The 16,181-nt window shown below is 34.6% G+C and overlaps 1 protein-coding gene across 1 annotated transcript in view; it reads left to right on the top strand.

Moving 5' to 3' along the window:
• The window catches only part of LOC149571314 (uncharacterized), a 32,142-nt gene that overhangs the window by 2,849 nt on the left and 13,112 nt on the right, over positions 1-16,181 (top strand). Inside the window, exon 3 of the mRNA XM_089812864.1 lies at positions 10,598-10,897. Within this exon, the coding sequence (XP_089668990.1) occupies positions 10,598-10,897 (300 nt within the window). The remainder of the gene's footprint in view (positions 1-10,597; positions 10,898-16,181) is intronic.

Below are 16,181 nucleotides of genomic sequence, written 5' to 3'. Positions count from 1 at the left end.
AAGAGTTGTGCCATGTATTACCAAGGTGTGTATATATGCTGTCACTTTTAGGGCTGTATTTGTCAAAAAAAAGTTAAGGAAACTATATTGAAAAGTCAACATAACCAACGTCTGACCAAATTTGACCAAATTTGATCCAAATTCTGTCTTGACTCACACTGGCATTTGTAAAGTCAGTTAAATTCGTAGGAAATTCCTACAGGGTCCTTTTGACAAAATTCAATGCATATTTCTCAGTCAAAAGACAAATTTCGAATGAATTTGCACTGTACAAATTTGGACCGAATCAACTCTCGACTTTGGGGTTCTGAATGTGGTAATGTAGATGGTATGATTCGTTTAAATATCTTTTTTCATACTTCATATTGAGACTTGTAAAGCTGCTATAGAAATTGTCGAGTTAGTTAATGAATGGTGAGCTCTGAAGTTTGCCGACATTAGGGAGAATAAGTAGTTTATATTGAAATGGTGTGAGGGTTCAATTTCTTACTTTGCTGGGTTGCTTTTTGGCGTAGATTAGTTTTAATTTATGAGGCGTTTTCCTAAAATGGAGATTTTATCAGACAAATATTCAGGCCTCAACTTTTGCATTTGCAAAATAAAAAATTAAATGCAACGATGAATGTGGAATAGGGAGTGAAATGGGAAACCAGCAACAGATGCAAATAGGTTATTGGATTGACACAATATATTTTCTTCTGATTTTGAAATACGTCATTTAGATCTAGAGAAATTATCCAAGAAAATATAGGATAATTTGAATAAGTTGTTTCAAGCAAAAAAAATGAATGCAATGTTTTCCCCATAATTTCAGCTATATAGATTGATGGATAATGGAATTTCTACGACAAGCCACATAAGCAATTTGACATCTTTCATTGGACAACAGATGCGTAAGCTTCAGTAAATGATTAGGAATCAGGTTATTAAAACCATTTTGTTAAGCAACTGGGCTTCTAAATTCAACAATGTCATTTTATTCCTTATGAAAAATATGATTTCAGCTCTCTTAGCTAAAGAAAAGAGAACAGTTGTAGAAAATAGAAAAGGTGATTCTCAATAGGAAAGTGCAATATATTCATAAAATAATTATAGAAGATAAAATGAAGAGAAAGGGGAGATTGTATGTTATCACTGCAAGAGAAGAGGTCACACAACTTGAAATTATAGAATTGAGGTCAGTGATGCTGTCAAAAGAAAGCCCAAAGACAAATAAAATGAAGTTGATTAGCCTTTGTTGAGGATCAACTGAATGCTTTTAGTGAAAATCCAAAGCATGTTAATAGTTTTTATAGACTACTTTTTTTTAAGGAGCCCTCTTCTTGAAGATAGGATTATAATTAGTATGGATGAAACTCCACGTAGATAGTTTAGGAGTTCATGGATCTTGGGAATTATACGCTTACAAGAGTTATACAAGAACTTGATGGAGCTCTTTGGTTGTCCAATAATTTGGAAGATTTGTGATTTGGGAATTTGGGGAGGTAGAATTTTATTTTCTTTTCCGAAGAAAAAAGAGCAATCGCAAGAGATTCAAAAGGTGATTCTGGACACGTGAGCACATTATATTAATGATATAACAATAGAAGATTAGATAAAGAAAAATAAGACTCTGAACGTCGATATTGCAAGAAAAGAGGTCACTGATGCAGGAGCATCCTAGGTGTAAGAGCAATCTTGCATCACCCAAAAATATTTCCTTTTTGTTTCTTGAATAAGGGTTGTCTCAGTGCAGAGTTGTTGTTTCTGGAGGCTTGCTACTTAGTAAGTTAGTCATACGAGCTCAAAATGTCCTAATTTTAGAGGTGGATGTGCATCTTGGATATATCAACCTACCAGTTGAAGATCAATGCCATATCATGAGTATTCATGGATTTATTGCGGATTTTTGGTATAAAAACTTCAGGCTCACCGTTGAAGACCATAGAGGCCCCGGATGGGCTTCGAAATGGGGTCCACTAGAGCTTGCGCTAGTAGGGCCTCGTAGATCAGAAGCTAAGGATTTCAAAAAGTGGTTATAATAGCCAATCGAAGCAACAGTTCGAAAGTTATGGCCTTCCGAAGTTGGGCCGACCAAAATTTCCAAAATATGTGTCAAAGGTGTATCAAGCAGACTCTATATATAATTTTAGATTTAGTCTGTCTCAAGGGTTAGGGTTTGATGTCTAGAAACTTCCCGGGTGGTGTAAAAATGTCTATTTAAGGAATGCTCGTACATTGGCTAGGACAACTTTGGGTGATAGTTCATAGCTCCATGTTGCAAATTATTGTAAGGCACCCATGTGGGTTTGCATATTGTATTTCAAAATTCTGTAATTCCGCATTTGCGGCGATAATGAGAAGCTCATATTTTGTTCTCGCTGATTGCTGTTATTTCTTTGTTTCTATTATGTGTTTGTGGTAGCAAGGGGAGCACCCTTCATCAATCGCACAACCTAGAATTGTAGAATCACACCCAAGACATTCTCAAAGGGATCTCAAAGCCAAATTAATATAGCATTTGGTGAGGATTTATGAAATGCTATTATTGAAATTCCAACAAATGTTAATAGGGATATGACTCCTTAATTTAAAAGACCCTCTTGTTGAAGGTAACAAAGAGATTTATCATAGACAAAACTCAGCATGGATGGCTGCATAGATACTTTGGGCGTTTGTGGATCTTGGGAGTTATACCATTACAAGGATCGTGAGACAACTTTGAGCATTGATGATAAATCTCAGAATTGATGGTTGTCCAATGAGTCAGAAGATTTCTGATTTGTGAGTTTAGGGAGTTGGTATCTATAGGTTGAGAATTTAGCTTGGAAGCTGCACTTTTATGGGAGTCGCAAGGCAACTTGATAGAGTTCTACCTGTTCCAAAAATTATCTTCAAAGAGAAACTTCTGAAGAATATGAAGTTATAATTGATCAGCATGTTGTTTCTTTTTTGTATTGCAAACCTTAAGAGGGCATGCTGGAAAATAAGGCTTACATTTTGTAATAAAGTCACCTGTGTGGTTTTGAATTCTAGATTTAGCTATTAAGCCATTAATATTATTGTTTTTTTATTACTTGCAAGGATGCGATTTTTGGTGAACCATTGAACAGCAATGCAATGCTTTATAAGTGTTTGCACAGTACATTGTAAAGGACCCCAGTTAAGTATGAATATTATTCACACAGTGTAATTTTAGGCCTAATTCCCATGGCAACATCTACTGGTCGTGTAACTTTGTTTGATGGATGCTTTTCGGGATATTCTTTGTAAGTGCCATGTACATTCATAGCAAAAAAACTTGATTGTCCCAGGTAGTCATCCTGCTGCAACTGCGTAAATAGACCCTAGGGCCTTGATGGGTTACCAGAGAGCAGCTGGCATCCATCTTGACGAAAGAAGTTTCATTTGATATAATATTCTTATGGTGGGAAAGGCTGTTCAAGTCTGACCATAAGTGTTCAACTGACTACTGGCTTGGATTGATACATTTATATGAAGGACCAAAATGATCTTTTGGCATTGATACAAATAGCTATCTGTCTTTAGCTTCTGAGTATGACAAAACAAAGACATTATAACTTCCAGATATCGACTAATCTTATTCCTATGTGACCAATTCTAACTGGCCTCTTCGTGAGATTTTCTTATTCATTCTTAGAATTAATCCCATTTGGTTTCTTATTTGTCTTTTTAAACTCAAGAAAATTGAATATGTGAGTTAGACATGATAGTCCATATTTTCATGACTCCCTGATCCAGACTGTAAGATCTTCCTCAAAACAGATCTGAATGCTGATTCAAAATCTGTGATCCATATTGTTATCAAGCATTTATTCAGACAGTAAATGTGCACATAAAAAAAGTGACAACAGGATAACACGCTGTCCAGTATGTGAGAAGAAAACTCAGAAAACAGAACAGTGCAACAGAAAACATATGCAAATGGAAACACCAATTTATGTGGTTTAGACCATTTCTGAGAGACATTATTAATTAATTACAGAGCAACATCAAGAGTGATTCCTTTTTGTTTAGGAACACAACACACACTGCCCTTCGGAAATCTCTTCCGCAAATCTTAGAGCCATATTGTAATGTCCCCCACTTAGCCAGTTTGGAGTTATGTTGTCGTTAGCCCATTTTTGTATGGTCCCGAGGGCTAACCAGGACTTCTAAAGGGATCCTAAGGTTATTTGGCCTAGTCAAATTTAATTACAGGCCAAACGGAGTTCATTTGTTGGGTTTTCGGAAAGACTTACTATTTTTAGTAAGCCAATAAGGGGATGCAGTGCCTTCAATTTTCAGTGACAGGATGAGATGTGTTTTGTTGGGCTCTTTCTGATGAGCTATTATATGTGGAATTTCGAGTTTATTTGGTATATAATTTTAATGTTTGAAGTTACAACGGTAAAGTGACTATTTAAATTAAATATTATAATGTTTCATAAAGTCACTTTATAAAAAATCAAGAGTCCCCCCTTTTGAGTACATACATGGACTTTGTAAGAAGAAAAAAAGAAGTAATATTAAAACTCATGTATTATCCCACATTGGCAAGACGGAAGCGTGGAGCAAGTGAGGAAGGGATTAAAAGAAAGAGGATAGCTCTCATTTAGGCATGCTTGGAGATATCAAAAAAAATTGGAAAATTTTCTGGAGATTATGTCTCAATAGTTTGAAGGACAAAATCCCTTCAAGTTGGAAATCTTGACGCCATTGAAAGATATGGTCTTGAGATTCAACATTGTAGCAATCTGAAAAAGCAGATACGAAAAAACAGCCCGAAAAAGCGGAACCGAAAAAGCAGGCTGAAAAAAAGTGGGTACGAAAAAGCTGTCCGAAAAAAGCGGAACCGAAAAAGCAGGCTGAAAAAGTGGGTGCGAAAAAGTAGGCCGAAAAAGCAGTTCGAAAAAAGAAAAGTAGAAGGGGCAGCATAGGAGAAAATTATTACAGCCATCTACAACCAGGTTCTTTGTTATGTATTGTTTTTTTGAGTGTTATAAGCTTTCAGCTGTAAGTGTGCATTATACCAGCATTATCATTTTGTAATCCATGTAAATGCCAAAGTCTTGGCCATATTTCATGAGCATTGTAATTTTCATTGCAATTAAGAAGATAATAGTTGTTGGTGCCATTTAAGCAATTTAATATCATTATTTATCAGCTAGTTAGTTTGCATACCAACTGTTTGTAAAAATGCCAGTTGGCTGTAGGTGTTCATTTCTCATGCTTAGATCATATATATGCACTGAATATTGTCAAAATTAGTAGCACACTCATGTTAGGTCATTGTGTAGTCCATTGTAGTCTTCTAGCACAAGATTTTCATTGATGCAAATTGAAGAAAAAAGTCATTTGAAGCTAGCTGAAATACTATATCAGTCATACGTCCCTTGCATGTGAATTGTTTGATGAAATTCCTTGAGCTTTCATCAGCATTTTTTTGAGGGCAGATTAGAGGTGGGTTATTACACATATTGAACTCCCTGTTGCATCTCCTTCTTCCTCTTCATTGTCCTTAACTTGGAAATGAAGTTATGAGGCAAGTTGAATAGTTATAAATCTGGATTTTTTGTATTTGATAAATTCGCTTTATGCAGCAGAAAGCTCAAAGTTTTTTTTTTTTTTTTTTAATCAAATTTTTAATTTCCAATTTTTTGACAATCAGAACATATCAATTATTTCAAACTTGGAAACTACGAGTATAAGGCTTGACAAGACTTTGTTTGATGATTTGAATGAACCCTTTCACTGTTATTTGGTCTACATTCTTAAAGATATCATATGGGTACATGCAAGCCTCATTAAATTTCCGTTCACACACATTTCAATGAGTTATTTAAGTAATTGTCAAGGTGAATTGAAGTTTTAAAAAAGGTTTATGTTGAACACTCTTTTTGATTGTTTTCCAATGACCATGTGCAGTCATCTTTGTCTGAACATTTCGTTCCTAGATTAAAAAAAATTATTAGAAGATTTACCATCAATAAAACAAAATTTTCCAATAGAAGTTGTGAGATCTTATAGTTCTTGACCATATTCATAATAAAAGAGAGGAAAATTATCAAAATTAGACTGAAAATAATTTTCTTTATTAATTATAGAATATTCAAAAAATATAAGCCAAGATAAATTATCTCCATACAAATGAAAGAAATCTTCATACCATTCTGTGTGTATATCCTCTAGATTTATCCACTCATCTATTTCCCTTTCATTTTTTGATGCCACATCAAAATTGTGAAATTATCAAGGGCTCTATCAAATGCATTGTATATTGTTTTCTTACCCTAAGACTTGAGACTGATATTAAGTGTCTACCCTTTACCCCATCTATACTTTATCTAAAGCCATGAAAACCAAATCGTTTAAAAAAAAATGAAATCTTGTTTCCAAAAAATATTCAATTACATATAGTACTTAAAAAGCTAGTTAAAAGATGTATAAGAATTACATTTCAAATGAAACTTTGATATTAGAATAATTTAAAGACTGGATACAATCAGTTCAGCTGAATATGATCAACATAAAAGTGTCAAAATTTCTGTAGTTACTTCAATACCTAAACACAACACCACTATACAATTGATTACATATCAGATAAGTGGCCCATATATCAAAAATAGGAAGTATATAAAGTACAAAGAGTTTAGAGCAGCAATATATGGCTCAGAGTATATCAAATATTTAAAAGTCTCAAAAATAACAAGAAAAGTGGTATTCATTCTTCACTGAGCCCCAACCATCATTAGTTTCGAGAGATTGTAGAAAGTCTGTATCAAATAATTCATTATTCCAGCCTGCAAGGATATATTCTTTAGGTGTATTGTCACTAGGCCTGTGGAATCTTCATGGCCACTTATAGAAGTCGCAGATTTCTGCACTGGAAATGTGTTAATCTTTCATCATCTTTTCAAGCTGGTTTAGTTCAGCAGGGTCCAGCATGTTGAACTGATCCAGATATTGAAAAGCCTTGACTTCTTTTTTTGTGAATAAGGAGCATACCATCTCGAACTAGTATCATGATTCATAAGTTCAGCCATAGAAATTTCAAATGAAACTTTGACAAATTAGTAAACTAACAAAATTGGAAATATTAAACAGTAAGATTTAAGATTTCCTTTTTAATCTGAAATACTTGAACAATAAATAAATCTCAATTTAACAAATGAAATTGTCGAATTGGATATTTCTATTATATAAAAAATGCTATAAATATGATTACCACAAGTTGCATGATATCAGAACAAGTACAAAATGCCAAATGTAGTGAAGGGAAGCCTTTAATCATCCCCGAAGGCAAACTCCTCATCATTGAAATTACTGAACTCATAATCATCAAGCTCCTCCAAACTAGCACCAACCAGCCCTGAATTTAAAGTTGTAGCATCTTCATCAATTTGTGGTGGCTCCTCTTGCTCTACATCCCATTGTGCTACTAGACTCTCTTTTTTAACACATGTCTTGTGCTCAATGAGACACAAAACAGTATGTACAACTACAAGCTTCTTTGCTCTCCTATCGGTAAGTGTGTTCCTCTTAAGAGATTGGATGATTCTATAAGTAGACCAATTTCTCTTAGCAACTAAAAAACTAGAAACTTGAGATAACAATGATTGCCTAGAGTGGTAGTCTTTGATTTTTGTCCATGATAGTTTCACCAAAAAAACTGGGTACTTTTATGCCATAGTTCGTATATCCAATGCAGTCACATTAGAATATCCCCTAAGAGTGGCAAGTTTTGTCTTCTCAATGCAAATCACTCCAATAGTATTAGGTTCATACATCTTATCAATGCACTTGAAGAACCATGCCTTCACCTCATCACCCTAAGCCTTCACCTCATCATCCTGAATCGATGTAGTTCTACTAGGCCTAGCCATGTACCACTTAGGATTCAAAACAAGCAACCATATGCAAGGCAGTGTTGAGCTTGTCCCATTTGTGCTAAATGATTGGCTGAATGTACTCATTGTAGAATGCCAAAGTGGGTACTCTCGCACAAAAGCCCTAATTTGGTCTAGCATAAAACCAATGCACTCATCCCACTTTCCAAGGGGTAGTCACATCCCCATCCCTATATCTGATGACTTGGAAACTTGGAGCAATGATAGAGATTATGTATTTTGCATCACTTCAAAATACATCACTCTTCACTATATTTTTCACCCTTCTCCCATGCTTTGTCTTGGTCTCGACTTATCAATTCCTATTTGTATTCATAATTATGAGTTACAACGCCTCTTGCAACTCAATCATTCTCTACAAGCGAATGGAATAGAATGCATAGCTGATCTTCACTAGTTTCAAGAACTCCTTCATGAAGCTCCTGAAGAGTGCATGTGAAGTATGGTGGGTGCAGATAAACAATTGCACATCTATCACATTGTTGACCACTCCTATAATCCAGTCAATCTTTCCCATGTCCTTAATGGCCTTCCTAAGTACCTCAAACTAAAAGGCAACATCGTTGCAATGCTGTGTACGATTAACTACCCTAAGAAAGTATGGGCCCTTTATACATGTACCTATGATGTTGATGAGTGGATGATTGCTAATGATTGTCCATCCGTCCATAACTATGTTGTATCTAGGCTCCACCCAACATGCCTTGCCCTTCATCTTCTCCATCAAAACATTTATCTTAGAATAGTTCTTATACAAGATCATTGTCCTCAATTTTTGCTACCTAGTGGCACATATGATGCCCCTCTTGTCACGATCGATATCATCTTTTTATAATAAGGAGATTAGGCTAATGAAATGGGATGCCATTGGTAAAGAAGAATTTTCCATTGGCATCCTTCAACTACACATTGAATAATTCAGCTATGGGGTTACTTTGCAACTTTCGTTTTCCTTTACCGTCCCGTGATTGGGCTATGAAATTATGAGTGGGCGATAGTCTTGACATGGATTTTGTTCTTTGATGCAATGTATGACTAGAAGCATGTGGTTGGCTATGCAGAATCTATATATTACGAGACAATATAGCAGGCATTGCAATTGCATTGTCATTAGGAACACTCCAAAGCTTGTTGATCTCAATTGTATATTTGATATTTGCAGATTGATCAAAACACTTATGCGAGAACACACTGTTTTATTGAATAAAGAGGAAGTGCACATTTAGTCTAGGAATGTTGCCAAACCATTCTACACCACGCATGTTGCTTAATTTCCTTGTGCCACCACCTATCCTTGTATTCGTGTTGCAAAAAACCTACTGTGTGCTCAAAAAATCTCTTCATGTTCGTGTAGATTCTTCTTTTTCTTCTTCTTGCTCTTTGTCAAGCTTCTTTCACCTGAACTCACTCAACCTATCTCTTTTCACTCCTTCAATCACTCTTTTCTCTTTGTTCTTGAAAAAATTAAAAAATAAATTGTTAGTAAAAGTGAGTATTCGAGGGGGTTCAATAGGCTTGGAGGGAATGGATGGGGCTCACCTCAAACTAGGGTTTGACTCTATCCCGAAGAAAGAAATTAAAAAAAAGAAATATAAAAAAAAATCCTTTTCAGATGTTGGGAGACTAGAAACTCCCAGAAGTCCCCAAGACGTCATGGCAGTGGTGGTTGGAGGTCTCACCCTGTCTCTACATCTTAGGGACATTCTGATATTTGAAACTTAGGGATCTAGGGAGGGTGGGGAATGCGCCCCCAGGTTAGAGGGGTGATTGATGAAATGAATATCATATCATTAGATGGGCCATTGGTCAATGAATTATCATTGTAAATTCAGCACCCTTTTCTTTGCTTTTAAACTTGCAGATTTCTAAAATTTGTTTAATTTATTTTTAAAATTTTATTTGTAATTTAATATTCCAATATTCAGGTTTTTTATTGCTGTCCCTGCCCACATAAGCTGACTCTGATTTTCAAAAACATAGAGAACCACTACTGTTATCTTTTTATGGCTTGGTGATGGGGATGGAATTTATGGGAGTGTCAAATTAGTGATGATGACTGATGACACAACATGATAGATAACAAGGGTTGTCATTCATTCCAAACTGACTGTGTATTGGTTGTGGATTATTTAAGATGCATGTATGGGTATTTTACACATGTGGCTATTATCAATTGTGGGTACAGATACTAGTAGGAGGATCTCTAGCAAATCCTGAAAAATAGAGACACATTACTGTGATAAACCTTCATACAAAAGCAAACAATTTCATGATCAACAATGTGTTAAGTTCTAGAAATTCCTTCAAGATGACACAGGCAGAAATCAGCATGAAAAAATCAATTTGGATTGCTTCTATATCATTATAGCACTTCATTATATTGTAAAATATTCAAGGATACAGTAACCCTACTGTACCAAAATTTTCCTCTACAACTCATTTTGCTCATTATTCCTTCCTCTTTTTAAACTGCAGACTGACATAACTGATATGAGGGGTGGAAGTTTGTAATATTTTCGCATGGGTACTATTGTTTACAGACAATATTTGGGACATGGCTTAAGTAAGACATAGAATGGCTGAAAATGGTAGCTACCTGGATAGAATCATTTTTAGATGTTAGAAAGAAAATATGGTCTGACTTAATTTGTACATTTTCTCATGTGTTTCAATTATTTTCTCTTTTCATCGTTATGGTTTTGTGGCAGGTTGACCATTGTGGCCATGCAACTTTAGCATCTGCCCATTTCCTCTTCTCCTCCAGTCTCGTGAATCGCAATTCAGTGCTCTTCCACACAAGGTCTGGGGAGCTAACTGCTCTGAAAATTGAAGGGTTTAATAGAGAAGGCAAATCACTTGGAAGCAAGACAGAGAGATTTGCTATAGAACTGAATTTTCCACAGGTTTCAGTGTTTGATTGTGATTCTTCAGACATTCCATTGCTGTCCAATAGCCTCAAGGGACTTGAAGTGAAATGTGTTAAGAAGACAACAAGCAATGATTTGTTTGTAAGCATCCTTCCTTTCTAATCCGTTTTCTTCACAAAGAAGTAGTTACACGTTCTCTTATGTGCATGACAAATGATGTTGAAACTGCCCACTCTTTTGTCTTGTTCTAGATGTTTCAACTTTCAATAGTTTAAGCAAGGAAATTGAGAAATTCAGTCGCTAAGTATTTACATCATTTTTAGTCCATCATAATCTTGCCCTACAAAACTAATTGTTTTTTATGATGACATTCATATGACTTGTCCTCTGTAGCTAGAATATATAATTGACTGGGGAGTAAAGGCCTGCTAGGGCTAATAACAACCCCCATTCCATTTTAAAAGACTTTTGCCTTTGATGAGTTTGCCTTTTCTCATAAACAGTCTTATTCTCCAGACTTTCTTCTTCTAAAGGTTTATCTGATAATACAATAGGCCCAAGGGTACTACCTGATCAACTAATTTTCCTAATTTTTTTGGTGCCTTTTATAACAGTAGTATAACCAGGTTACAGGTTGTCATTTTAGCTTAAATAGTAATAGCAGAATGTTCTATGCTGATAGAATATATTTAAGAAGCTAACATGAAAATGCTAGTTTACTTTTACATGAGGTGCTACTTAGATCTTATATGCTACTTCACTTATCCTTGCTAATATCAATGTATGATCCACAATATCCCAAAGGTATATTGATCCATTTTCCATTTGAAAGAGAGCTAATTGGTTGTACTCTTACATATACATTATCTCCTAGAAAAATATCTACGTCTTTCTGTTTGTTCTCTAGTGTTGCACATTGACACATGTGCTCAACGATTGATTCTTCCATTTTGTGTACTGGCAGCTAGACTTCCTTGTGTGGGGTGTACAACTTTCAGCTTGCACATCACCCACTTCTGAAAATTGAATATGGAGTTGTTCAAGAGTGTTACATTTCGTTTGGTTTTCCTAGTGTGAAATCTTTTATGTATTCCACTGAGTTCCAAGGAATGTATTTGGTGTCTTTCTATTCTAATTCTGAGAAGGGGATGAGTATGGTATGATATACCCACTACTTCCTCAAGAGATGTATATGGACTCCCTATGTGTGAGGCGGATTGTAGTGTTAGGGACATGTGGTATTCTTGTACTCCAATGCTAGAGAGTAATTTTGTTGAGATGACTTTGGACTCTGCAAAAACATCTCTGTGTTGCAATCTAAGTCACAGGATATGCTGAATCTCATCCATGAAATTTGCGTTTCAGCGAATTTTTTACCCTTTCCGAACATCATTGAAATTTTTATAATCTTTAATATAATATTATTTTATTTTAAAATAATATTGAGTTATTTAGTTTAATTATTTAGTAATGTCAAACTATTTTGACAATTTTGTGGATATATTACTTGTATATAAAAATAAATAAATTTGTATTAGTCAAATTTAATGTCGATTTTTTTTCCCAATTTTTTACCCTTGTCGAATTTTACCCAAATTTTATGATCAACGAACTTGAATTCGAACCTTGTGACTTAGGTTGCAATACTTCTTTGACATGTTGCGCTAATTTACGATGAATTCAATAAGTTGCATTGTAGGAAAACTCTTCTTTGTAGTGTTTAGCACCAAATCTTGGCAAACCATGAGTAGTACAAACTTCTAAGCACTAGACAAGATTTTAATACTACTCTGGTGTCTCATGAATCCTATTATCATGATATATAATCTTGTACGAGTGAGTGTTAATCCAAAAGGAGGTATGTGGTATGTTCTCCTTGTCTGGATGTCTCCTTAAGTGATGTGTGGGGATGCCTTATAGACGAGAGTGAGTTGTTTATAAAGAACATTTATGTCTAATGACTATTCGGTGTTGAGGAACATGATGAAATCTATTTGAAAGCATATCGTAAGATATAGACTTGTGTGAAAATTTATTTGATACCATTGCTAATTTATGTAGGACACCCACAATGAGATTTTGAAGCTCATTTTGTTACATCCCAATTTTTGACCTAATTTAAAATGTTCATATAGCCATTGAGGTTTACATGAAGTCAGTTGACAGTTTAATTTGTTATAATCTTGCGAAATGGTAAGATGGTTAGTTGTTATAATTTCATGTAAAGATAACATGCTAAGTTGATTAATTATCACGAATTCATAAAATTGAAAAGGCGGTTAGCCGTTATGATTAATTATGATTAATAACTTGTTTTGGTAATATGATTTAACTTCGGAGAATTTCTTTGTAGGAAGCACATCGAAGGGGTGGAAGCATTGTCAGAAAAGAATTAGGCATAGGAGCATCACCATCACATGAGCTATGAAATAAACAATCGATGGAATCACATGAGCTATGAAATAAACAATTTAAAACATTAATTAACTTAATTAAAATATAATGCGTACCTCAAAGGTTTTGAATGATCTTTCACCATATTATTTTAATATATGTTCACCAACAACAATATATATCTATGTACGTACACAGATATAAATATAAAGTGACACCACAATATTATTTTCTTTATAATATAATGATGCCACCTCACCAATTTATCTACATGCATGTAGATAGATATAAACCATAATATTTTTCAAATTATAACCTTCAAATTTTCTTCCATCCTTTTTATTCTTTTTCTTGTTTAAAACCGATTGAACACTTGGCACATTTATTTGGTGTCCAAAAGCCAATACATTTCCTTTATGTTACAGCTTCTTGGAATCCAAGGAATCACATTACTCATTATATATTTTGAAGTTGAAGGAGATGGAAGGCAGCATTTTATTCTTATTTTTCTTACAACACCCGACTACCTTGTTCTTACATACGACTTCTGTGATCATTACCTTTTTATTTAAGAAGTCCAGAGAGAGGCGGAGGAGATATATATTATTTACCAAGCCCCGACTTCAATCTTGTTTCAAGCACCGGACTTTCCTCTCACTCCCGACTTCGATTTACACCTGATATTTTGCAAATGTCAGTTCGAAATCGCTGCCTCCGTGGCATTGCCAACCCTTTTTGCCTTGTAATGGTCTTCTTTACAGAAGACGTGATACATCTGTACACTGGACTTTGCGCCTGAAGAACGTTTGTGGAGGGGCTGAATCATAGCGGCCAGCTAGGCTCATATTTTTTCCAAACTGTCACAGGTTATGTAATCAATCATGTTCCAAGCATAGCTGTATACTTCTTATCATTTGCTACTGGTTTCCAATTTCCATAACAGCTAAACTATAGTTATAATGATCGGATAGAACCTGTTGAGAAAGAGTTATTTAAGATGCAATAAAATCATGATTTATATATACAATTTGGAAATCAAAATTAATGATATTTCTACTAGTTTTAAAGAACATATTCTTTCAAGTCATAGTTTGTGATAAGCTGGAAACATATAATATTCTTTTATCAGTTAAGGATCAATAGAAAAGTGGGTTGCTTTGAAATTCAAACACCTGGGACTCACCCGGCTGTATAGCCAAGGAAAAGGGTGAAGAGGTGAGAGAAAGGAATGTGCAATAACATGAAACAGAATCAAATGTGACATAATATTGTTTATCAATTTTGAAAGGAATCATTTAATAGCTCGCGCATGATCATGTTTACTGTATTCTCCTATTGTCAAGTCGAGTGGTGTGATTAGATGTCAGGATGCTCATTGGTTGACAAGGTGTTCCATGTTCTATTCTAGGTAGGGAGGGTCTTTCTCGTTAGAGATTGTGTGGAGATAAGTTATGGTCCAAGGTTGTGTGGTTAAGCCCCTGACAATCTTTCCTCTCTCTACAAGATGTCGATCATGCATCAGATAAAGATAAATTAAGCAATTCAAACAATTATCGGTAACAGGTATTTTTACTTTTATGATGTATATTCAAGGAGAAGGTAAGATTAATTGAGTTGTATCATCGTTACAGTTATTTCTTTAAATGAAAGCAACTCTTATTGTCAATATAATTGGCAACTAGTTAGATCGGTTGATCTTCTAACTGAACGTGGAATATATTTATTTGTGAGAGATAGATTTATCTGATAGATTGTTATTTTAGTCTTTCATTTATAAGAATAATGATTATGAGCATATCCTCTAATCTTATGTCATTGCCACAATTAAGCAATCGGAAGGGAAGGAATGATACAGTGGTATTGATGCGCCAAATGATACATTGGTATCTGATGCCCTAAATGATCTAATGGTAATTGATGCCCTAAATGATACAGTAGTATTTGAAGCCCTAAATGATACAGTGGTATCTCATGCCCTAAATGATCCAATGGTAATTGATGCCCTAAATGATATAGTGCTATTTGAAGCCCTAAATGAGATAGTGGTAATCGATGCCTTAATTGATACAGTGGTATGTGATGCCCTAAATGATATGGTGGTATTTGATGGTAATCATCATTTGATTTTAATATAGTGGTATTTGATGGTAATCGTCATTTGATTTTAATATAGTGGTATTTGATGGTAATCGTCAATTGATCCTAAGTGATATTTGTGGACTAATCTGGGTGATTGTAGAAGCATCCCTACATTGATCTTCAGTTCAAATTCCATGGTATATAGAATTTAATTTCCATAGTAAATTTATTGATGGTGTTTTCAGTTGTTAGTTATGAAATTTCATGTAATTGACTTTAACTGTTAATCTCATTCACATGAATGTAACTGATATAACTGTGTTCCTATGAAAGTGAAGTAATAACTGTATTTTTTTTTATATGTTAGTTGTTAGTTTAGACCTAAGAATAAGTGGATGTTACACATTTGAACAAAGGTGAGATAGATTGACAAATTCCATATGCTTAGCCCTTAGAAAACTATGAAATTTCTTGTGTATGCATAAGGCATAACATTGCAACTTGAAGTTTAGTACTTTGAACTATTGCAAGTATGGATTTGCTCTTGATAGAGTTACTGATACACATTAAATTGTCAAGAAGATAAATTGTGCTATTTTGACACTAGTATATGCACTATAATGTAAAACAACTAAGTTATTTTCAAGCTTGCAAGTAATGCTAAAAGCAGTGCTTGATTATGGAACTTAGTCCTCTTCAATTGACAAGGTCCATCCACTCACAGTATATTCTCATAGAATGGCCTTTTCTTGTGGGGGTGTTATAAGATTATTAATGGACTTGTAATGTCTGGTTGAATGTGGAAGTATTTATCAATGATTAGGATATGTAGTCCCATACGATTGCCATTTCTCCATGTTGGGATGTCTAAAAATGGACAAATTGACTTGTAGTGGCCGCTTCTATGAAAAATACAAGGATGAAGATTCAAACATTGTTTTGAAACACATGA

Source organism: Cupressus sempervirens, chromosome 2 (assembly GCF_028749045.1).
Source record: "Cupressus sempervirens isolate cs-2001-9-10 chromosome 2, ASM2874904v1, whole genome shotgun sequence".
Taxonomy (NCBI): domain Eukaryota; kingdom Viridiplantae; phylum Streptophyta; class Pinopsida; order Cupressales; family Cupressaceae; genus Cupressus; species Cupressus sempervirens.
The sequence above is the reverse complement of the archived record's forward strand: the minus strand, read 5'-3'. Positions and strand labels throughout refer to the sequence as shown.